At 46.2% G+C, this 25,549-nt stretch overlaps 1 protein-coding gene across 1 annotated transcript; it reads left to right on the top strand.

Moving 5' to 3' along the window:
• The first annotated feature begins 12,932 nt into the window (after positions 1-12,932).
• Positions 12,933-15,575, top strand: LOC103639475 (vicilin-like seed storage protein At2g18540). The gene is made up of 5 exons (XM_008662225.4): positions 12,933-13,330; positions 13,406-13,596; positions 13,692-13,772; positions 13,867-14,205; positions 14,350-15,575. The coding sequence occupies exons 1-5, from the start codon at positions 13,054-13,056 to the stop codon at positions 15,352-15,354; spliced, it is 1,893 nt and encodes a 630-aa protein (XP_008660447.1). The 5' UTR covers positions 12,933-13,053; the 3' UTR covers positions 15,355-15,575.
• The last annotated feature ends 9,974 nt before the right edge of the window (positions 15,576-25,549 follow it).

The raw sequence follows: 25,549 nt of genomic DNA, 5'->3' as shown, positions 1-25,549 counted from the left end.
GTGGTCCTTGCGGGATCGAGAGTGATCCTTGAGAAGAAGAAAAGCTCGCCGATCCTTGAGTGATCGGTGGAGAGAGGGAAAGGGTTGAAAAAGACCCGTCCTTAAGTGGACTCCTCAACGGGGACTAGGCCTTCGAGGGCCGAACCTCGGTAAAACAAATCACCCGTGTCTCGTGTGCTTATTGCTTGTGATTTGTTTGTCTTTTCCCTTTCTAAGTTTCTCTTGCACTACTCTTGGCTAATTCTATTTGGTGTTGCTTTAAGTTAAACTCTCACTTAGTGAAGCAACACATTGCAAGAGAGAACTTGTGTTATTGCTCTTCTTGCCTAAGCCTTCTTGCTTTAATCTCATAAGCTTATTAGTAGTATTGATTTATCAATTCCGCATTATTTGAAAGCAATACTCTTTGCAAGCAAGGACTTAGTTTTTATACTCCGATAATTATATATCTTGTTCTAACCACTAATCAAGGGATCTAGTTGGGGGATAAAGTTTTAATTGAAAGTCGCCTATCCACCCCCCCCCCTCTAGGCGACTTTCAATTGGTATCAGAGCTAGGCACTTCATATTGAGTCTAACAACTCGAAGTGATGGCTCGTAGAAGATCCCAAAAGAACAAGAAGACAACTCCGAAGGAGGTAATTCTTGAGATATTGCTTTCCGATTGTTCTAATTATGATTCATGGTCTACTAGAGTGATAAATGCCTTTAGAATCGTAGATCCTCAATTAGAACAAATTTTAGACAAGAGTATTATTCCTCCTAACTATGCTAGGGAAAATGCCTCCGAAGAAGATTTAAGATGTATTCACTTAAACTATCTAGCTTATGACATCTTAAGTAAATCCCTTAACAAAGAAGATTATCATGCCTTCATAATAAAATATGATAAACCTATTTGTGATGTGCATGATATTTGGACTAGAATTAAAACTAAATTTGATAAGTCCAAACATGATAGTTCCTTTTGTGCTTCTACTTCCGTTGGTATTTGTGATACTAACCCTTGCAAGGAAGAAGAAGAAAATAACCGATGGAGACCAAACGATGAATCCACCTCTCCAAAAGGTTTGTCTTCCCATTTCAATTCCCACATGTGTTGTGTGGCTAATGAAAATGATAGCGGAAGCACAAATGAGGGTGAGGAGGAAGAAGGAAGCTCCGTGCAACTCTACGCTCGCCTAAGCCAAGAAGATAAGGCGGTCATGCTCAAACTTCTAGAAAGAGCGAAAGAGGAAAGCAAAGCTCGTCAAATGCTAAAAGATATTCTCTCCATCAAAATGCAATACTTTGACGAGTTGACTAAAGAACATGAGGAGCTAAAGTGCTCTCATGTTAATTTGGTCCAAAGGTATGAAACTATTTCAATTGAGCAAGATAACTCTTTACATTGTATCACTCAATTAGTAAATAGTAATACCTTGCTTAAGGACCAAGTAGAAAAGTTAAAAGTTGAAAATCTAGCTTTTCAAGAAAAATATGATATGCTCTTATGCTCTCATGAAAATCTTATGGATGATCATATCATGTTGAATATTACTCATGAGGTTGTGATAGAAAACTTAAAATCCCAACAACCTCACTCTTGCACATGTGTTCAAATTGAAGCTACATTACCATGTGCTAATGCTTGTTGTCCGTCGACAAGCAAATCTTCTTTTGAGCTAGAATCTGCAGGAGCAAACGATGATACATTTCAAAAGCTCAAAGAAGAAAATGAGAGGCTAAAATTGAGCTTGACACAACTCAAAGGGAAATGCATTGCTCAACCTTCTCAAGATAATCGTGATCACATGGTGAAGAAGCTTGAGACGGGAACAACCGAGGCATGCACTAAATCCCTTGAAGAAAATGTCAAGGACTTGAGGATTACCAAGAGGAGAAAGCAAAAGAAGAAAATCAATACCTTTTCCAAAAGCCTCAACTATGCCTCCATAAAAGGTAACATCCAAGGTAATAATCAAGTTACACTTCATACAAATAGAATCAAGAAGTGTAGTGAATGCTTTGAAGAGGGGCACTTGATTAGATCATATCCCTATATTAAAAATGGCTTGATTATTAACAAGGATGATAAACTCTGTTTTAAATGTTCAAAGAAGGGACACTTTATTAAATCTTGTCCCCATTTAAAACAAAAGGGCATAGGGTTAGAAAAGAAAGTTTTTACTAACCATGTAGCAAGCAACAAACAAGGAAAGAAGAAATCTTCAAAACTTGGAAAACACCTATGCTACACATGCCGGGAAAAGGGACATCAATGCAATGATTGTCCCATTGGTAACTCCTCCACTCATAGCTTGTCATTTGATTCATATATAACTAGGCAACCCAAAATTGCAACTTGTGCTAGAAAGGCAATGAATTTGCCAAACGCTAGCGCAAAGGACATTTGGGTTCCTAGATCTTTGTTAACTAACCATAATGGACCCATCAAGCGATGGGTACCAAAACATGCTTGACAAGCTTTGCAGGAGATGGAAATGGTATGAAGCTTTGGGATGCTTGAGAGAGTCAATTCAATTTTTTAACTCAAGCTATCAATCTACAGTGATCTACATATCCAAGATTGACCCAAGGTTATTTCAAATTATTATGTCTAAAAAACTCATATCATCTCGGGAAGATATTAATGTTGTAGGAAATAAAGAATTAATCCTATGCCGAAAAGTCAAGACCTACAACATGGAGGAAAGCCATAGGATGGTAACATTTATGCTTTTAAGTGCAAATATTTTAGAATATCATTTCTTATGTGTCTTATGTAGTCACATAGAAAAATAAAGCACTTCAAGTATCTTTAAATTATATCACCATTCTTTGAAGAAGTTCCTCTCATATGGTAGATTGTATATTCATCATTCCTATACTATGGCAATCTACATGTTTTACAATATTAAGTAACTCATGGCATGTTTTACACTTATTATCCTATTATTGCCATGATTCTAGATATAGAAAGATGTTCCAAGTTCCTAAAAGAATAAGATGTCATGTAAGGAATTCAAATCCCTACGACATCTACAAAAGGAACATTCTCTCTATAACTAGAATAGTGAGACTAATGCTTGTATCTAAGTAACCCATGTAGTCTCATTAGTATGTTTCTTTGTGGAGATGCGTAATTTAACATAAAAGGAAAAGTCAATCCAATGATTATGTTGTTTTTGCTTCCTGCTTATATTGGATATGATTCTTCTTCATCTATCGCTCTCCATGTTATGAATTAGATTTATTCCCATAATCTTAAAAGAATTATCTATGCTTGTTTTGTAAGCAAAAACTAAGCATGCATCATGGAATAACCTAGTTCATATTATAAAGTTTCCATGCTTTAGTAATCTATTTTCCATTCCTTATCAAAATGATTACTCAAAGGGAAACTAGTGCTTATGTTGCTATTAACATTTCTCTTGAGCTCACTTATGAAATCTACAAGAGAGTGAGTGCAAGTTTAAAGCCTCAAGCCTCAAAGGGTTGCTCTTCACCCATAGGAAGGAAGGTAAAGCAAAGGTATGAGAACTCATCTTCTCAATCAAATATAGTTCCCATCAATGGTTGCTTACTCTAATTTATCATATTCTACCTTTGTGAAGAATAGATTCTGTATTAAACCAAAGTCGGCTAGATGTGCATTCAATCTCATTCTTAAAAATGCACTTGTCCGTTAGAATCTATTTCATGCCTTTGCTATATATGTTCTCATATTGACTTGCCTCCAAGTGATGATTAATAAATTCAATGTGAAGAAGTAAATTTCCTGTGATTGATCAAAATGTTTAGAGAGTGCATATTTCTTTTGATGTGCACTAATGTTAAGAAATTTACTTCATGTCTATGTGACTTATGGATGATGAATTGTTCTTATCTTCTATCTAAAGAAACCATCATTCATCATTTACTCCCTTGTGCTATTAACATCTTTCTTGAGTATATTCAATAAGTTTGGAAGGAAAAAGGAACAACTACAAAGGGAGGACACTCACATGAAAGAGAAAGACATTAAGTGAAACAACACCTACTTGGACAATAAGTTTGTCAAAAGCATCAATGGTGTGGTTGTGAGTATTCTAAATCTTTTTCATTGTGAGAATACAAGGCTTAAGTTGTTTATTGCAGATCTTATAAGCCTTGATCAAAGATAAATAGTGCTTCTCCCTATTTGCCTTTAACAATGAGAGCATCCACCCAATTCTTTCAATTGCCTTTCATTCTTGATGCATATCTTTAGGGGGAGTCTATTTCTATATCCTGATTATATTGAGACTAGCACGTTATCTTAGTAATCTCGTATAGTCTCATGTATGAGAACAAGTTTCTCATAAGGCATGCTACTAAATTTCAATCCAACTTGATAAATTATTGTCACCTTTGTCAAGGTTTGTAGCTTTCAATATTAAAGTAGCATGTCTATTGGATTCTCCTATATTTGAGCTTGTTTAAAAAAAATCTAATGTCTATGTTGTTCTTTTGATCGCATCTGTTGTTTGATCATTGAATAACTTCAATTATCACTTATGCTTCTTAGTGCTTCATGCAATTTCAATTTGATTTCAATTGGTAATTTCAATCGACATCTATCTTGATATGCACTAAGTTAAAAGGAGAATTCATGATATATTTATGCAATTTGTGATCTTCTTGATATATAATAACATGACTTAGAAAAGGATCACAAGTTGAAGAACTCTCTCTTGTGCAAAATATTCTCATACATTGTCTTGAGTATAGGTCTTAAGCGACTAAGACTAAGGACAAAGCACAATGAAGAGAGCATTTCTATGTAAAGGTACAAAAAGGTAAAACCATTCAATACTTATTTATACATGTACCTAAATCTTCCTACATTCCTTGCATATCTGGTATAAAAGGAAGAGAAAGCATGTTCATGCGTTAACCCTGCTTCATACCTAGTTTAACTTCTCAAACATTCATTTTTACACCTTTGTTTAAACTGGGTGAAGTAATTTTATTGTCAAGGAGCTTAAAGCTTAACCTTGTAACGAGGATAAGCTGCCTTTTATTCCAAAGGTGGATGGTCCTTAAGTCTCCTTGAAATCCTTAAGGGTAAATGCTTGAGATATTTATAACATGCTTTCATAAGTGCATAAAATGTCATAAGCATCACACTTATACTATGACACAATGCACTTTACACTCTTTATGATATAGACATGGTCTCATTAACCTAATTATGTGCACTTGGCATTTTAGACCAAAAAAATGTTTTCCTCTCTATGCACATATTTAGGGGGAGCAATCTATATTGTATAGAATTGTTTAATCTTAATTGACATATCATTTTTAATCATGTCTCTTTCCTTTGGTACATTTGCATATTTCTTATCTTCATTGTGTGCCAAGGCTAAGACTAATATGTTTTCATGAGCATCTCATGTATTAAGTCTTAAATTGAAAGGGAAATGGAGTATTCGGCAAAGACATCGCTTCCACTCAACTCCATTGGTATTATCCACTCTTTGCCGGTATCCCGCCGTCTCTCCGTCTTTGGTATAATCTTCACTCATGTTTTATTTGCCAAAGGAGAGAAAGTAGTTATTTAAGGGCTTATATTTCACTCAAAGTATCCGTTTTTGGCGATTCATGCCAAAGGGGGAGAAAGTATTAGCCCAAAGCAAAAGGACCGCACCGCCCACCACCAAGTTTTAGAAAACTAATAATTTTCAATTGGTAAATTTCAAATTGGTATCTTATTGTGTTCAAAAGGGGGTGAAAGTAGTATTTTCAAAATCAATATCTGAAAACCCTCTTGAACACTAAGAGGAGGATTTTATTGAGGGGGAGTTTTGTTCAGTCAAAGGAAAAGCATTTTTGAAACAGGGGGAGAAAATTTCAAATCTTGAAAATGCTTCTCAAAATCTTATTCATTTACCTTTGACTATTTGCAAAAGAACTTTGAAAAGAATTTACAAATGAGTTTGCAAAAACAAAACAAATGGTGCAAGCATAGTCCAAAACATTAAATATGAAGAAAGCATCCATGCATATCTTATGAAATGTAAAATTGGTATAATTCCAAGTAACCTTTGCACTTACCTGTTGCAAACTAGTTCAATTACTGCACTTATATATTTGCTTTGGTTTGTGTTGGCATCAATCACCAAAAAGGGGGAGATTGAAAGGGAAATAGGGTCAAACCTTTTCCTAAATGATTTTGGTGGTTGAATTGCCCAACACAAATAATTGGACTAACTAGTTTGCTCTAGATTATATGTTCTACAGGTGTCAAAGGTTCATCTACAACTATTCTAAATCGACTGTCCGGAATACCGTAGATTATTCCGGACGGGAGAAGCTTTTTGGAAAAACAGACTAAGCGCGGACCGTCCGGGCCCTTGCGGCGGACCATCCGCGACACCAGGATGATCCTCGGACAGAACCAATGCAAAAACACATATCTCTATTACGGACCGTCCGCCAGTGCAATTTCTGGCAGATGCGCCCCAACGGCTATATGGATGGTTGAGGGCTATAAATACCACCCCAACCGGCCAATTCAAGTGTGGGAGCCCAAGCAACATTCCAAGTCATCTAGTTGACATACTCAAGCCCTCCCAACCACATATATTCATTGATCCATCCTATACACAAGATTTAGACCACTACAACCAACACAAGTGCCACAAAAGAGAGAGCAAGCAATTGAGAGCTACTCAATTGAGTTTAGCCCTAGTGCCTTGTGAGATTCCTTGAGAGATAGTGTGTGCTACATCTTTGTGTTCATTTGCGCGTTGAGTTTTGACTCCCATCGAACTTCCTCCAAAGTTTTGGAGGCCTGTAAAAGCTAGCAAGAGACACCAAAGAGTGTGGTGGTCCTTGCGGGATCGAGAGTGATCCTTGAGAAGAAGAAAAGCTCGCCGATCCTTGAGTGATCGGTGGAGAGAGGGAAAGGGTTGAAAAAGACCCGTCCTTAAGTGGACTCCTCAACGGGGACTAGGCCTTCGAGGGCCGAACCTCGGTAAAACAAATCACCCGTGTCTCGTGTGCTTATTGCTTGTGATTTGTTTGTCTTTTCCCTTTCTAAGTTTCTCTTGCACTACTCTTGGCTAATTCTATTTGGTGTTGCTTTAAGTTAAACTCTCACTTAGTGAAGCAACACATTGCAAGAGAGAACTTGTGTTATTGCTCTTCTTGCCTAAGCCTTCTTGCTTTAATCTCATAAGCTTATTAGTAGTATTGATTTATCAATTCCGCATTATTTGAAAGCAATACTCTTTGCAAGCAAGGACTTAGTTTTTATACTCCGATAATTATATCTTGTTCTAACCACTAATCAAGGGATCTAGTTGGGGGATAAAGTTTTAATTTTCAGGTTTCGCCTATCCACCCCCCCCCCCTCTAGGCGACTTTCAGAACCGGGTCGGGAACGGCGCCCGTCGGATGGCCCGACTGAAGGCCTGCGGACCGGGTGGTTCGGGCGAGGGACTCCGATCCTCCCCGCTGTCGTAGCGCCCCCCACGCCTGGGTTGGTAGCCTCGGCGCACCCTTTCGTCGAGGAGGGCCCGACGGTCGCGTCGATGGTGCTCGTTGCCAAGGTGGCCCGGGGCCGTAGGCGCGGTGTTGCGCGTGCGCCCGGTGCAGACCGAGGCTTCCCGCATAAATCGGGAAGTCGCGGCGTGAGGCTCCGAGGGGTATCCCTGCCTTCGGGAGGTAGTGCTCTCGACCCGTCGGGCCGCAGCGCCTTCCAGGAGATTCTTGAGCTCTCCCTGGATTCGCCGACCCTCGGTGGTTGATGGCTCCGGCATCGTGCGGAGGAGCATCGCTGCGGCTGCCAGGTTCTGACCAACCCCGCTGGATGCGGGCGGCGGCCTGAGCCTGACATCGTTGGCGACGCGGTGCTGGAGACCTTGGGGCAGGTGACGTATTTCTCCGGCCGGGGGTTGGCCCGCCCATGCCTGCCCGACGTCCCGGCGGATCGTCTCAAGCGCCCCTGTTCCCTCGTCGAGCCTGGCCTGCGCCCCGCGGACTTGCTCGAGCTGTGGGTCGTGACCCCCCGCCGGAACGGGGACCACAGCTAGCTCCCGCGGGATGTCGGCGCGAGGCGCCGGCCTAGGAAAATCACCGTCCTCCGGCATGCCAAGATGGTTGCCTTCGGAGGGATCCCCTAGCTCGACGTGGAAACATTCGCGGCTTGGGCCGCAGTCCTCGTCGTCAAGGCTGCGGCTTCCGTCGGAACAGTCGGAGAGGCAGTAGTCACATGCGGTCATGAAGTCCCGCATGGCACTGGGGTTGCCAAATCCAGAGAAATCCCAACAGATGCTGGGATCGTCATCTTCCTCGGACCCAGAGGGCCCGTAGGTCGAGACGTCCGTCAATCGGTCCCAAGGCGACCGCATACGAAACCCCAGTGGGGTTGCACTCGCCTCAATGAGAGCGTCCGCCAAAGCGAGGTCGCTTGGCGGGTTGAGGTCGAGTCGAAATGACGTAAGATGGGAGTTAGTCAGTACCTTTTGGTCGACGAGGAGCGACGTAGTCACATCGGGGACTGGTTGCATCGTCGTCTCAGGTACGAGGGCGACGTCCTGCAAGCTCTCCGCGAGTGCGCCGGCGTCGTCTTCTTGCTCGGGATCAGCGTGTCGTGGGGGGACGGCGCCTGCCTTCGTCTCGAACGCGAGGTCGACGCCCGGCGTGCCCTCCGTTGGGGCGCTGGGAACGTCGATTCGCTCGACGGCCGACGAAGCGCGGCCTCCCGCTTGGCCTTGGTTGCCCCGCCTCCTTCCCCGTTGGCGGGGGAGAGGACGGGGCGAGCTCGAACGTTGTTCTTCCACCACGCGGGGAAGATGTCGTCGGTTCCGCCGCCGGTGGGCGGGTCGTCGGCCGCCATTGTCGTTGTCGCGCGGCGGTGGAAGGAGTATCATGTCGTAGCCGCCGTCGAACGACATGAACTCGAGACTCCCGAAACGGAGCACCGTCCCGGGCCGGAGAGGTTGCTGGAGACTGCCCATCTGGAGCTTGACGGGAAGCTGTTCGTCAGCACGCAGCAGGCCCCTACCTGGCGCGCCAACTGTCGGCGTTTCGAGACCGGGGGGTCCCCGAGCCGACGAGTGAGTGTGCCGCGTGCCCCAGCCCAGATGGGTCGAGCGCGTGGGCGAGCGCGAAGTGGGGAGAAGCGAGGTGGCCGGAGACGGGCGTGAGAGAGGTGGAGATCCCGCGGCCTTCGTGTTCGTCCCGCGCCCTGGTCGGGTGCGCTTGCAGTAGGGGGGTTACAAGCGTCCACGCGGGTGAGGGAAGCGAGCGGCCCTAAGAGAGCGCCTGTCCCGTCCTCGTCCCGCGCGGCCAACCTTCTCTAAGAAGGCCCTGGTCCTTCCTTTTATAGGCGTAAGGAGAGGATCCAGGTGTACAATGGGGGTGTAGCAGAGTGCTACGTGTCTAGCGGAGGGAGAGCTAGCGCCCTAAGTACATGCCAATGTGGCAGCCGGAGAGATCTTGGCACCCTGCTGGCGTGATGTCGTGGCTGTCGGAGGAGCAACGGAGCCTGGCGGAGGGACAGCTGTCGGAGCGGTCGAGTCCTTGCTGACGTCCACCTGCTTCCGTAAGAGAGCTGAGAGCCGCCGTCGTCACAGAGCTTGTGGGGCGCCATCATTGCCCATCTGGCGGAGCTAGCCAGATGGGACACCGGTCTTGTTCTCCATGACCCGAGTCGGCTCGGGGTAGGATGATGATGGCGCTTCCTGTTGACGTGGCGGGCCTGTGCCCTAGGTCGGGCGACGTGGGGGCTCCTCCGAAGCCAGGGTCGAGTCTGTCTTCCGTGGCCGAGGCCGAGGCCGAGCCCCCGGGTCGGGCAAGGCGGAGATCGTTCGGCAGAGGCCCGGGCGGAGTCCGAGCCCTGGGGTCGGGCGAAGCGGAGTTCGTCGTCTTCCGGGTCTTAGCCCGAGTCCGAGCCCTGGGGTCGGGCGGAGCGGAGTTCGTCGTCTTCTGGGGCTGAGCCCGAGTCCGAGCCCTGGGTCGGGCGGAGTGGAGTTCGCCGTCTTCCGGGGCCTTAGCCTGAGTCCGAGCCCTGGGTCGGGCGGAGCGGAGTTCGCCGTCTTCCGGGGCCTTAGCCCGAGTCCGAGCCCTGGGTCGGGCGGAGCGGAGTTCGCCGTCTTCCGGGGCCTTAGCCCGAGTGCGAGCCCTGGGTCGGGCGGAGCGGAGTTCGCCGTCTTCCGGGGCTTAGCCCGAGTCCGAGCCCTGGGTCGGGCGGAGCGGAGTTCGCCGTCTTCCGAGGCTTAGCCCGAGTCCGAGCCCTGGGTCGGGCGGAGCTTCCTATGGCGCCTTTGGCAAGGCCTGGCTTCCTGTCAGCATCACTCTGTCAAGTGGCGCTGCAGTCGGAGTGGCGCAGGCGGCGCTGTCCTTCTGTCAGACCAGTCAGTGGAGCGGCGAAGTGACGGCGGTCACTTCGGCTCTGCCGGAGGGCGCGTGTCAGGATAAAGGTGTCAGGCCACCTTTGCGTTAAATGCCCCTGCGACTCGGTCGGTCGGCGCGGCGATTTAGTCAGGGTTGCTTCTTAGCGAAGCCAAGGCCTCGGGCGAGCCGGAGATGTGTCCGCCGTTAAAAAGGGGGGCCTCGGGCGAGACGGAAACCCCTCGGGGTCGGCTGCCCTTGCCCGAGGCTAGGCTCGGGCGAGGCGTGATCGAGTCGCTCGTATGGACTGATCCCTGACTTAATCGCACCCATCAGGCCTCTGCAGCTTTATGCTGATGGGGGTTACCAGCTGAGAATTAGGCGTCTTGAGGGTACCCCTAATTATGGTCCCCGACAGAAACCGCATGCATGCGGCTGCCATGTTTTTCGGATCTGTCATAAAAATAGGATCGTAATAACAACCTACTAAAGCTATCAACCTCTAATTGACTCGGTATTTATGCTTATAATTGAGGGATTTTATGCTCAAAACTTAAGGTTTTTACGCTCCACCCGGAGATGCGTCCACCAGTGAACAACATGCCAGATTTTTTACGCAGTGTAAGGAATTGCATAAATACCTACACCGTGTAGTATAATTTGTTTCAGTATACATCATAAACTAGTTCTAATGCGTTTATTTGCATGGCTGTTGGAGGGATCCTATATTTATGAAGCAAATAAAATATTAAATATGATTTTTTGTTTCTATGCATGCAATTCATTTCCTTTCATTGCATATTCTTTCCATCATAAATTCGTGTGCATGCAGCCTGTAGCAGATTTTTACGCAGTATACCGAATTGCATAATTATCTACACAGTGTAGCATATTTAGTATCAGTATATAGCATAAAATGGTCATTACGAGTTTTAGTTGCATGTCTGTTGCAGCGATCCTAAATTTATGGAGGAAATAAAGCATTTAAAATAGAAACCGCCACACATATCTTTCCTAAATTTACGCGCATGCAAGGGAACGTGTTTGACTCATGCATGCATTTTGCCATAATTTTAGGATCTGTATAACCGCATGCATGCGACTGCCATATTTTTCGGATCTGCCATAAAAATAGGATCGTAATAACAACCTACTAGAGCTATCAACCTCTCACATTGGCTCGGTATATACACTTATAATTGAGGGATTTTATGCTTAAAACTTAAGGTTATTACGCTCCAACCCGGAGGTGCATCCACCAGTGAACAACATGCCAGATTTTTTACGCAGTGTAACGAATTGCATAAATACCTACACCATGTAGTATAATTTGTATCAGTATATGTCATAAACTAGATTTAATGTGTTTTAGCTGCATGGCTGTTGGAGGGACCTTATATTTATGAAGGAAATAAAACATTAAATACGATTTTTTGTTTCTATGCGTGTAATTCATTTCCTTTCATTGCACATTTTTTATCATAAATTCGTGTGCATGCAGCTGGTAACAGATTTTTACGCAGTATATCGAATTGCATAATTATTAACACAGTGTAGCATATTTAGTCTCAGTATATATCATAAAATGGTCCTTACGCGTCTAGCTGCATGGCTGTTGCAGCGATCCTAAATTTATGGAGGAAATAAAGGATTTTAAAAATAGAAACTGCCGCACATATCTTTCCTAAATTTATGCGCATGCATTGGATCGTGTTTGACTTATGCATGCATTCCTTTTTTTGCGCTAACAGACGTGGGGCAGGTGGCGCACCCGACCGCCTGTTTGGACGCGCTGGTTGAACCAGTTTGCAGGGATGGTCGGCCTGTGTTTCCTTTAACTATTGGAAGCCCAGGGCTCCCGTTATATATATATATATATATATATATATATATATATATATATATATATATATATATATATATATATATATATATATATATATATATATAAATTCATTATCATTTGAATAAATATAGATATAATAAAAATGGACTAGAAACAACTATATTTTAGAGCGGAGACAGTATTAGACTCTAAGAGGATTTCTAATACCTATAATACTTTATTTTTGGTAATAAGTTAATGAAAGTATTGGACACTTAGTAGGGATCTTAATACCATAATCAGCAGAGATAGAAATAAGTAAAAGTCTTAAAAAATACGGTTTTATACCGCGACTGAACAGAAAAATCTACCATTTGAGATTAATTGAGAGAATGTTTAATTTGGTACTTAACTTGATATATTTTACTTAATTTTTTTTTCTAAGTTTAGTTTTTTAATTTAAACGACTAATTTTAGAGCAAGCGTAAAACAGTTAGCCGATAACCAACAAACCATCAAATTACAAACTTCAGCCTGAAGACCTACTTTCCTCCCCCACCGCGCAGGCATGTCAAGGAGTAGGACATATCCGAACGCGCAGTCCAGCTCACTGCGGAGGGCGGGCCAAGTGGCGCCGGCGGGGCACACCTCACGCGCCACGACACCGGCGACCATCACTCTCGTCGCCACCGCGCCACGTGCCGCCCATGCACGGCCACAGCGCCAGCGTCACCCACGTCGCACGCACGCAGCGTCCCCGAGGGCGCAAGCCTAGCTGCTTATCAAGCGGCCCAAAGCGCGATCCACCACTCCGCAGATCGCAGCCCGTGCGGGGACGGGGGGAGAACTCAGAGCAGAGATTCTAGCTGCCTTAGTTAGCTTGGGTCATGGCGGTGGCGACGACTGCTCGGTGGCTCCTGCTCCTGGCTGTCGTCTCGGCGGCCGCGGCGTCCGGGAAGCACGAGAGGTGGAGGGTGGGCGGCCAGGTGGTGGAGAAGGAGCGACGGCGGGTGGTGGCGGAGAGCGAGGCCGGCTCGGTCTCGGCCGTGGACGTCGCCGACGCGGCGGGCACGGCGTACCGGCTGCACTTCATCACCATGGACCCCGGGGCGCTGTTCCTGCCCGTGCAGCTGCATGCCGACATGGTGTTCTACGTTCACAGCGGTAGGTGGCGTGGCAAGCTTGCTTTGTTACGCACTTGAGCACCAGTTACATGAGTCTGTGATTTGTGAGGGACAGGGCGGGGCAAGGTGACTTCCATAGAAGAAGAGAGCAGCGAACAGAGCTCCCTGGAGGTGGAGCGAGGAGACGTATACAACTTTGAGCAGGGGAGCATCCTGTACATCCAGAGCTACCCCAACGCCAGTAGACAGCGTCTTCGGATCTACGCCATCTTCACCAGCGAAGGCATCAACGCCGATGACCCCTCGGTAATGAACCTCCGGTCCTACTCATCCTTCCGTTCCTCTGCAATGCATTGCATGTACACTTCTGTGATTGTTGTGTGCCAAATTAATCAAAGCAGAAGCCCAAGGTGGAAGCTTACTCCAGCGTCAGCAATCTGGTCAAAGGGTTCGAGACAGACGTTCTTCGCCTGGGATTTGGGGTAAGTGAAAGCTGGTACTGTTGCATATATAGTGGCTGCCCCGTCATGCGTACGCCTGTTGACCAGCAAGCTAACCGATAGCATCTTCCACAAGGTCAAACCCGAGGTGGTAGAAGCGATCAAGTCTGCCAAGACACCGCCACCGATCATAGCCTACAACCCAGAGGAGGAGAAGGGGGACAAGAAACCCGGCTGGACCGAGAACATCATCGACGCTCTGCTGGGCGTGCGCGATCCGGAGGAGTTCCTTAACAAGAAGAAGAAGAAGAAGGACAAGCACAAGGACAAGAAGTCCAAGAGCAAGGCGTTCAACTTCTACTCCGGAAAGCCAGACGTCCAGAACTGCTACGGGTGGAGCCGGATGATGACTAGCAAGGACCTCGACGCGCTGCACGGATCCAGCATTGGCATGTTCATGGTGAACCTGACTACGGTAATCAAGCACGCGATCACTCTCAGTCTCAGCTCGCCATGTTAATCTCTCAGCACGTACGTCAAAGGGTTCTTCTTGCACTGTGCACTGTGCTGATGATGGTGTCAACGACGATCCACCGGTTTGTTGTCTGTTTCTTTGCAGGGTTCGATGATGGGGCCTCACTGGAACCCCAAGGCCACGGAGATCGCCATCGTGACAGAGGGTTCAGGAATCGTGCAGACGGTGTGCCCGAGCAGCAGCAGCAGCAGCAGCAGCCCGTCGGGCGGGAGCAGTGGAGACCACCACCACGGTCACAAGCGGCGCGGCGGGCCGGGAGGCCGCGGCGATGAGGGCGAAGGCGAAGGCGGCCGCGCGCGGTGGCAGTGCAGGAACTCGGTGTTCCGTGTGAAGGAAGGCGACGTCTTCGTGGTGCCGCGGTTCCACCCGATGGCGCAGATGTCGTTCAACGACGACTCGTTCGTGTTCGTCGGGTTCAGCACCCACATGGGGCAAAACCACCCGCAGTTCCTGGCCGGGAAGGGCTCCGTGCTGCAGGCCATTGGGAAGAAGGTGCTGGCGCTGGCGCTGGGGCAGCGGGACCCGACCGCCGTGGACAAGCTGCTGTCCGCGCAGCGCGAGTCGACGATACTGCCGTGCGTATCGTGCGCTGAGGAGCTGGCGGAGAAGGCCGAGGAGGAGAGGAAGCGACGGGAGGAGGAAGGGGGAGGGAAAGGGAAAGGACCGGGAGAACGTGAGAAGGAAAAGGAGAGGAGGGAACGGGAGGAGAAGGAAAAGGAGGAAGAGCGGGAGAGGGAACGGGAGGAAAAGGAGAGGAAGGAAAGGGAACGGGAGGAAAAGGAGAGGAAGGAAAGGGAACGGGAGGAAGAAGAGAGGAGGGAAGAGGAAGAAGAGCGGGCCAGGAAGGAGCAAGAGAAGCAGCGGAGGAGAGAGAAAGAGGAGGAGGAGCGTGCACGGAGACGCGAGGAGGAAGAAAGAGAGAGGGAGGAGGAAGAAGAACGGCGGAGGGAGGAGGAAGAAGGTGGAGGCGGACGTGGTGACGAGCCAGAGAGGGAGGAAGAAGGCGGTGACAAGCCGCCATACCGGTTGTCCAAGAAACTGAAGAAACGCTACCATGCACGTGCCGGTGTGTTCAGCAGGAGTGGCTGAGTGAGCAGCCGAGCAGAGCTGGCCTCTGCTCCGTACAAATAAACAGGTGGCCTCGTACAGATGGCCAATTGCCACATCACCACCACTCGTACAGAGTACCACCTGCCAGTCGGCTATGTATGTGTGTTCGTTGTGTCGTTTGTTAAGCTTTGCTGCATGCTGAGTTTAGATTCCGCTTGTATAAAACGTACCCTAAATAAGCAGACAAGTTTTCAGGCTCATGCATGTGTCCTGCCCCTTGCTCAACCAATGCATGATGCTCGTGCATCCTCCACCCAATGCCGATTCACTGAATCATCAGTAGTGTTCTTGAAATCAGTTCACATCTGAATAGCTATTCCAATGCTGTCAAGGATGTCGTTAACGGCTTTGACACAATCCAGCAATATGCAAGTATCAAGTAATTATAACCGATGATCGATCAGGCCGGTTATTTTTCTTCCAAATAGTAGTTGGCTTAGGTGTCAAATCTCAGGTAAGTTGTGGATAGAAACGTGAGGGTTCTGTGTCTGCATCGAAGCCGAGCTAAATTCGACAAAACCAGAGGAGATTGGAGGAGATTGGAGGAGCGAGCTAAATTCGACAAAACCCTCGACAGAGTTAAATTCGACAAAACCTTCGATAAAACCGGAGTAGATTGGAGGAACAAAACCGGAGTAGATTGGAGGAGAGCTGAATTCCTCTGGAATAAGATGCGGCAAAACCAAAAGGCATCGAAGGCGAGCTAAATTCGACAAAACCGGAGATTGAAGGAGAGCTGAATTCCTCTGGAATAAGATGCGACAAAACCAAAGGGATTTGAGGAGCTAAATTTGATAAAACTGGTGGGGATTACAGTAGCTAAATTTCCTTGAATAAGAAGGAAGAAGGAGAATTTAGCCACTTCAATTCCCTCTGATTTTATAGCTCTGAAACTAGACACTACTAACCTGTTGTTCCCGTTGCTGTAGCTCTTCCCTGTCATCGTCAAAATGTATCACAGCCTCAACTTGTGTACCAACAGAATATTTGCATGAACATGGTTCAAATCACTGTATCGTACAAGGGCAAATGTATCGCAGAGATTTTTAGACATCAGATAGGTTATTTCAAGAAAAGAACTTGTTTAAGCACCTGAACAATTGAACCCCGCGTTCTATCCTCATAAATCATCTGGGATGCTATCTTCTCAGCATGTCAATATCCAAATTTTGGGAACTATGATCAAATTCGGAAAGTCACAAAACAAACTGGAACCTGAATTCTATATGTAGCCTGGCACTCGTGATATAGAGGATTCATCTACGACGCAGCTTTTAGGTGCTGCACATATAGCAAACTGCGTTGGTCGTCTGACGGCCATTTCAGTGTGCAATCAGCGTACCAGCTGCTCCATGAAGGCTCTCTCCACCTACCCGAGATCGCGATCGTGTGGAAGACGTGGGCGCCGTTGAGGGTCAAAATCTTCTTGTGGCTTGCCTGGAGGAGGCGGCTCTGGACCGCAGACAGACGACGGCGTCACGGACTCGATGCGAGAACCACTTGCCACCTCTGCAATACAGCGGAAGAAACTTGCGACCATCTATTGGCCACTTGCAGCTTCTCCCTTCGAGTTTGGGATGGCATTTTGTCGCAATTGGGGCTTCACAGACCGTCGCTAACGGACTGCAATTCAGTCCTTGGTTGGTGGCAAAGAGTGCGAGAGCTGTGGCCACCGGGCGCCAGGAAGGGCGGTGATTCTCTCTTTGCGTTGGTGACTTGGGAAGTTTGGAAAGAGAGAAATGCAAGGTGCTTCCGGAGTGAGGCATCCTCAGTTGACGCCGTAGTTTCTTCCGCTCTTGGTGTTGCTAGCGAGTGGGTGAGAGCGGGCGCGAAAGCCCTTGGTTGTATTCTGAGCGAGTAGTCGGCTCTGTGTTGAGCTGGTTGGCCAGCTCTTGTTTTTGTATTTGTGTTCGTACTCTTCTTCTATTAACAAAGATGCGCAACTCTCCTGCGTATTCGACAAAAAAAGCAAGTAAACAAATAATTAACTAATTATACATCATCAGATACCAAAAAGAAACACTTAAGTATAAGCTATGCCAAATAAAACTTTCCAGCTCATGGGAAATAAAACTATATATGGTACATAGTTACTAGGTCTTCACGGTAGTTTTACTCAGATATCAAAACAAACCTACAACACCCCTGATTGACTGAAGGGTCGAGAAGATGCGGTAAAGTCACAAGTATCTCTGCAAAGGGGCTTACCTTCCTTGGATCTATCCCCAATAATGTCCCAAGGTCAGCAAAGCTGCAGAAATGAGATGGTCAATTAGCATGATTAGCTCCTAACGAATTGTCCTTTGCACTAGCCAACGACACACTAAGTGCTTTTTCCTCCATTTGACTTCATTGAGTTCCTATCACTTAAACAAGCATGTTTAGCACATTAAACAATTGCCTAAGTGTCTAGAACTTACCTTTATTCTTGATCCATCTAGATATACATTTGCTTAACATTTGTTAGTTCTCACCTAGTGTGTTGTGCATCTAATCACCAAAACAATATAGAAATAGCCCAAGGGCACATTTCTCTTTTAGCGATGTTGATGCAGAGCAATAGACCTATTGCATTTCTTAGCGAAGCTTTGGGAGTGAAGAATAGACAATTATCCATTTATGAGAAGGAGTTTCTTGCTCTTATATTAGCAGTAGATAGGTGGAGACCATATTTACAAAGGTCTACTTGTGTGATTAGGACATATCATCAGGCTCTATCTTATTTGGGAGAGTGTGAAAGGGAAATGTGCTCTTGGGCCACTTCTATAGTGTTTTGATGATTAAATGCCCAACACGATTGGTTAAGTTACTATGTGCTAAACAAAGAAGAGAAATACAAATCATATTACAAGGTATGGTTCTAGATTTAGTACATTGTTTTTGAATACTAATGTGTTTGTATAAGTGCTAGAAACAGTGACAAAAGAAGCAGAAAAGGAATGGAAAAGAATTGGCAGTGTGCAGCCAACTCCAGCTCGGCCTGGCACACCGGACTGTGCGGTGCCCCAGGCTGGCCGGCGTTGAACCGGCTGCTCTCGAAAATCGACGGAGGTGTACGGCTATAAATCACCGGACTGTCCGGTGAGTCATCCGTGACAAACTCGTCGGTCTCGGGAATTGAAGAAGGCGACGTGGCTAAAATTCACCGGACTGTCCGGTGGTGCACCGGACTGTCTGGTGAGTCAACGGCGCTCACGGCCAACGGTCGGCTGCGCAATCTGCGGGCGACGCGTGTCTCGCTCCAACGGTCGGTTGGGCACACCGGACAGTGTCCGGTGCGCCAACCAGCCCCGAGGAGCAACGCTCGGATGCGCCTGATATGAAAGGGGATCGCGCACCGGACATGAACAGTGGTTGTCTAGTGGTGCACCGGACTGTCCGGTGCACCACTCGACAGAAGGCAAGAATGGCCTTCTAAATTGATCTCCAACGGCTCCTAGCTGCCTTGGGGCTATAAAAGGGACCCCTAGGCGTATGGAGGAGAACACCAAGCATTCTCTAAGCATACTAAGACATCCAGACTCCGCTCCCACGCATTTGATTCGCGTGTTAGTGATTTGAGATCCATTCGAGTTGTGAACTCCATGTGTTGTACTTTGAGCTCAAGTCTTCACTTGTATGTGTGCTTGGCTGCGTATTTGACTCTTGTGTGTGTTGCTCTCCTCCCTTACTTCTGTGTTTCTCTTGTGATCATCATTGTAAGGGCGAGAGACTCCAAATTGTGGAGATTCCTCGCAAACGGGAGAAAGACTATAAGGAAGAAAGTTGTGGTATTCAAGTGGATCATTGGATCGGTTGAAAGGGGTTGAGTGCAACCCTCGTCCATTGGAACCCCACAACGTGTAAGTAGGCAAGTGTTACTTGGCCGAACCACGGGATAAAAATCACGTGTCTCGTGTGTTGCTTCTGGTGATTGTTTTGTTCGCACGAGCGTGTTCCATAGCCACTTGATTTAACTAACACTTTAATAATCAAGTATGTGGCTATTTAGTGTTTGATTTTACAGGATCACCTATTCACCCCCCCCTCTAGGTGCTCTCAATTGGTATCAGAGTCATACTCTTCATTTAAGGGACTAACCGCCTGAAGAGATGGATCCTAAGAAAAAGGGGATGGTGGTCAATGACAAGGAAAAGGAGTCCATCTTCAACGAGCCAAGAGACGACAAGCCCACTAACTCAGGCTCGAGTCACAAGAAGAGGGACGAGAAGAAGAAGAGACTGAAAGGGAAATGTGCCCTTGGGCCATTTCTAAGTATTTTGGTGATTAAGTGTCCAACACAAATGGTTATGTGTTAAACTATGCCAAATGGTGGACAAAGTGCAAATCAATACAAAGGTATGATTCTAGACTTAGTACATTGGTTTTTGTGTATTAACATATTTGTCTAAGTGCTAGAATCAGAGAAAAGACAAATGGAAAAGACTCTACTCAGTCTGGGTGCACTGGGTCCGGTGGTGCACCGGACAGTGTCCGGTGCGCCAGGCTGGCTCTAGTGAAAAGGCCGCTCTCGGGAACTGAACGGCGGCATACGACTATAAATCACCGGACTGTCCGGTGGTGCACCGGACTGTCCGGTGAGCCAACGGTCGGCCGCGCAATCCGCGCATGACGCGTGGCCGAGCCAACGGTTAGAAGGGGGCACCGGACTGTCCGGTGTGCACCGGACAGTGTCCGGTGCGCCAACGGCTCCTAATCGTCAACGGTCGGTTGCGCCAGATTAGGAAAGAAATCTGCACCGGACAGTGTCCGGTGGTGCACCGGACTGTCCGGTGCACCAGTCGACAGAAGGCAAGAATTGCCTTCCTGGATTGCTCTCAACGGCTCCTAGCTGCCTTGGGGCTATAAAAGGGACCCCTAGGCGCATGAAGGAGTACACCAAGCATTCTTTGATCATCTCTTAGCACCAAGACATCTCTCTAGCGCATTTGATTCGTTGTGATAGCAATTTGAGCTCCTCTTGAGTTGAGAACTCCGTGTGTGATCTTAGAGCTCAAGTTGTGACTTGTGTGCGTGTTTGTGCTCGTGCTTTGATGCTTGTGTGTGTTGCTCTTCCCACTCTTACATCTGTGCTTCTTTGTGATCATCTCATTGTAAGGGCGAGAGGCTCCAAGTTGTGGAGATTCCTCGCAAACAGGAAAGAGAAAAGAAAGAAGAACACCGTGGTATTCAAGTTGATCATTGGATCACTTGAAAGGAGTTGAGTGCAACTCTCGTCCGTTGGGACGCCACAACGTGGACTAGGCAAGTATTGTACTTGGCCGAACCACGGGATAAATCCTTGTGTCTCTTGTGATTGTTTTTCACTGTGTCAATTGTGGTTCACAAGAGCTCTCCTTAGCCACTTGATTTCATTGTGCTAACACTTAATCAAGTTTGTGGCTTTAAGTTTCAAGTTTTTACAGGATCACCTATTCACCCCCCCTCTAGGTGCTCTCAATTGGTATCAGAGCCGTTCTCTTCACGAAAGGGACTAATCGCCCGAAGAGATGGATCCTAAGGGAAAGGGGATGGTGGTCAACGATAAGGAGTCCATCTTCAACGAGCCGAGGAATGACAAAGCCACTGACTCCGGCTCGAGTCAAAAGAAGAAGGACGGGAAGAAGAAGAGGCGGATCAAGAAGATAGTCTACTACGACAGCGACGAGTCTTCCTCTTCCCAAAAGGACGACGAATACGAGGAGAAAAAGAAAACGGTTAACTCAAACTTTTCTTTCGATTATTCTCGTATTCCGCAAAGTTCCAATGCTCATTTACTTTCCATTCCACTTGGTAAACCTCCTCACTTTGATGGGGAGGACTACGGATTTTGGAGTCACAAAATGCGTAGTCACTTGTTCTCTCTCCATCCAAGTATATGGGAAATAGTAGAAAATGGAATGCAATTTGATAGTACGGATAGTCCCATATTTATCAATGAACAAATTCACAAAAATGCACAAGCTACTACTGTTTTGTTAGCATCATTGTGCAGGGAAGAATATCATAAGGTGAGCGGCTTGGATAACGCCAAGCAGATTTGGGACACCCTCAAGATCTCGCATGAGGGGAACGATGTCACCATGCTCACCAAGATGGAGTTGGTGGAAGGCGAACTAGGAAGGTTCGTAATGATCAGGGGGGAGGAACCAACTCAAACTTACAACAGGCTCAAGACCATGGTCAACAAAATAAGGAGCTATGGAAGCACGAGATGGACGGACCACGACGTCGCCAGGCTTATGCTAAGGTCCTTCACCATCCTTGATCCGCATCTTGTAAACTCTATTCGTGAAAATCCTAGGTACAACAAGATGACGCCCGAGGAGATACTTGGAAAGTTCGTAAGCGGGCGAATGATGATCAAGGAGGCGAGATATGTTGATGAGGCATTAAATGGCCCAATCCACGAGCCTCAAACCATTGCTCTAAAAGCAACAAGTAGCAGGGAGGCGCTACCTAGCAAGGTGGCGCAAGTTGAGGCGGCCAGGCTAAATGAAGATGAAATGGCCCTCATCATTAAGCGCTTCAAGACGACGCTCAAAGGTCGCAAGGAGCATCCCAACAAGAGCAAGACAAAGGGGAAGCACTCCTGCTTCAAGTGTGGTAAGGTTGGTCACTTTATTGCTAACTGTTCTGATAATGATAGTGACCAGGATCAAGAAAAGAAGAGGGAAAAGAAGAAGACCTACAAGAAAGCGAAGGGCGAGGCACACCTTGGCAAAGAGTGGGACTCGGATTGCTTTTCATCCGACGACGAAGGACTCGCTGCCTCGGCCTTCAACAAATCATCCCTCTTCCCCAACGAGCATCACACCTGCCTCATGGCAAAGGAAAAGAAGGTATGCACTAGGAATAGTACTACATATGCTTCTTCAAGTGATGATGAATCTAGCGATGATGAAATAGACTATGCAAGTTTATTCAAAGGTTTAGATAGAACTAAAATTGATAAAATCAACGAATTAATTGATGCTTTGAATGACAAGAATAGATTGTTAGAAAAGCAAGAGGATCTTTTGTATGAAGAGCATGATAAATTTGTAGATGTCCAAGAATCTCTTGCTTTAGAAGTTAAAAGGAATGAAATGCTTTCTTGTGAACTATCTACTTGCCATGAGACTATTTCTAGTTTAAAAAGTGTTAATGATGATTTAAATGCTAAGCTAGAAGTAGTAAATAGATCTAGTTCTTGTGTAGAACATGTAGTGACTTGCAATAGGTGTAAGGACTTTAATGTTGATGCATGTGTTGAGCACCTTACTTCTATTGCAAAACTAAATGGTGAAGTGGCTAGTCTTAATGCCCAACTTAAGACTAGCAAAAATGAATTTGATAAACTAAAATTTGCAAGGGATGCCTACACTGTTGGTAGACACCCCTCAATTAAGGATGGGCTTGGCTTTAAGAGGGAAGCCAAGAACTTAACAAGTCATAAGGCTCCCATCTCCGCCAAGGAGAAAGGGAAGGCCCCTATGGCTAATAGTGTTCAAAAGAATCATGCTTTCATTTATAGTGATAGAAAATTCTCTAGAAATGCTTATAGGAATTATTCTTATGATTCATATGTTATGCCTGCTTCTAGTTCTTCTATTGTGCATGATATACCTAGGAAAAATGTTATTCATCATATGCCTAGGAGAAATGTTGTTCATGTACCTATGAAAGAAAGTAATGAACCTTCTACAATTTATCATGCTTGCAATGCTTCCTTTGCAATTTGTAGAAAGGATAAGAAGGTGATTGCTAGGAAATTAGGGGCAAAATGCAAGGGAGATAAAACTTGCATTTGGGTCACTAAGACCATTGTTACTAACCTTGTAGGACCCAACAAGAGTTGGGTACCTAAGACCGAAGCCTAAATTTGCCTTGCAGGTTTATGCATCCGGGGGCTCAAGCTGGATTATCGACAGCGGATGCATAAACCACATGACGGGGGAGAAGAAGATGTTCACCTCCTACGTCAAGAACAAGGATTCCCAAGATTCAATCATATTCGGTGATGGGAACCAAGGCAAGGTTAAAGGACTAGGAAAAATAGCAATTTCATCCGAGCATTCCATTTCTAATGTGTTTTTAGTAGAATCGCTCGGATATAACTTGTTGTCCGTTAGTCAATTATGTAATATGGGGTATAATTGCTTATTTACAAATGTAGATGTGTCTGTCTTTAGAAGGAGTGATGGTTCATTAGCTTTTAAGGGTGTACTAGACGACAAACTCTATTTAGTTGATTTTGCAAAAGAGGAGGCCGGTCTAGATGCATGTTTAATTGCTAAGACTAGCATGGGCTGGCTGTGGCATCACCGTCTAGCACATGTGGGGATGAAGAACCTTCACAAACTTCTAAAGGGAGAACATGTGTTAGGACTAACAAATGTGACTTTCGAAAAAGATAGACCTTGTGCAGCTTGTCAAGCAGGTAAACATGTGGGAAGTGCTCATCACAGCAAGAATGTAATGACCACATCAAGACCTCTGGAGTTACTTCATATGGACCTCTTCGGACCCGTCGCCTACCTAAGCATAGGAGGAAGTAAGTATGGTCTTGTTATAGTTGATGATTTTTCCCGCTTCACTTGGGTATTCTTTTTGCAGGATAAAACAGAAACCCAAGGGACTCTCAAGCGCTTCCTAAGGAGAGCTCAAAATGAGTTTGAGCTCAAGGTGAAGAAGATAAGGAGCGACAACGGGTCTGAGTTCAAGAACCTTCAAGTGGAGGAGTACCTTGAGGAGGAAGGAATCAAGCATGAGTTCTCCGCTCCCTACACACCACAACAAAATGGTGTGGTAGAGAGGAAGAACAGGACGCTCATTGACATGGCGAGGACAATGCTTGGAGAGTTCAAGACCCCCGAGCGGTTTTGGTCGGAAGCCGTGAACACGGCTTGCCACGCCATAAACCGGGTCTACCTTCATCGCCTCCTCAAGAAGACGTCATACGAACTACTAACCGGTAACAAACCCAATGTGTCCTACTTTCGTGTTTTTGGGAGCAAATGTTATATTCTAGTGAAGAAAGGTAGAAATTCTAAGTTTGCTCCCAAAGCTGTAGAAGGGTTTTTGTTAGGTTATGACTCAAATACAAAGGCGTATAGGGTCTTCAACAAATCATCGGGTTTGGTTGAAGTCTCTAGCGACGTTGTATTTGATGAGACTAATGGCTCTCCAAGAGAGCAAGTTGTTGATCTTGATGATGTAGATGAAGAAGACGTTCCAACGACCGCAATACGCACCATGGCAATTGGAGATGTGCGGCCACAGGAACAAAAAGAGCAAGATCAACCTTCTTCCTCAACAATGGTGTAACCCCCAACTCAAGACGATGAACAGGTTCATCAAGAAGAGGCGTGTGATCAAGGGGGAGCACAAGATGATCATGTTATGGAGGAAGAAGCACAACATGCCCCTCCAACTCAAGTTCGAGCGACGATTCAAAGGAATCATCCCGTCGACCAGATATTGGGTGACATTAGCAAGGGGGTAACTACTCGCTCTCGATTAGTTAATTTTTGTGAGCATTACTCTTTTGTCTCTTCTGTTGAGCCTTTCAGGGTAGAAGAGGCCTTGCTAGATCCGGACTGGGTGTTGGCCATGCAGGAGGAGCTCAATAATTTCAAGAGAAATGAAGTTTGGACACTGGTGCCACGTCCCAAGCAAAACGTTGTGGGAACCAAGTGGGTGTTCCGCAACAAACAGGACGAGCACGGAGTGGTGACAAGGAACAAGGCACGACTTGTGGCAAAAGGTTATGCCCAAGTCGCAGGTTTGGACTTTGAGGAGACTTTTGCTCCTGTGGCTAGGCTAGAGTCAATTCGAATATTGTTAGCCTATGCCGCTCACCATTCTTTCAGGTTGTTCCAAATGGATGTGAAGAGCGCTTTCCTCAACGGGCCAATCAAGGAGGAGGTGTACTTAGAGCAACTTCCTGGCTTTGAGGATGAACGGTACCCCGACCACGTGTGTAAGCTCTCTAAGGCGCTCTATGGACTTAAGCAAGCCCCAAGAGCATGGTATGAATGCCTTAGAGACTTTTTAATTGCTAATGCTTTCAAGGTTGGGAAAGCCGATCCAACGTTATTCACTAAGACTTGTGATGGTGACTTATTTGTGTGCCAAATTTATGTCGATGACATAATATTTGGTTCTACTAACCAAAAGTCTTGTGAAGAGTTTAGCAGGGTGATGACTCAAA

The sequence above is a fragment of the Zea mays genome, chromosome 9 (assembly GCF_902167145.1).
Source record: "Zea mays cultivar B73 chromosome 9, Zm-B73-REFERENCE-NAM-5.0, whole genome shotgun sequence".
Classification (NCBI taxonomy): Eukaryota; Viridiplantae; Streptophyta; class Magnoliopsida; order Poales; family Poaceae; genus Zea; species Zea mays.
Note: the sequence above shows the minus strand (reverse complement) of the source record. Positions and strands in the feature narration are given on the sequence as shown.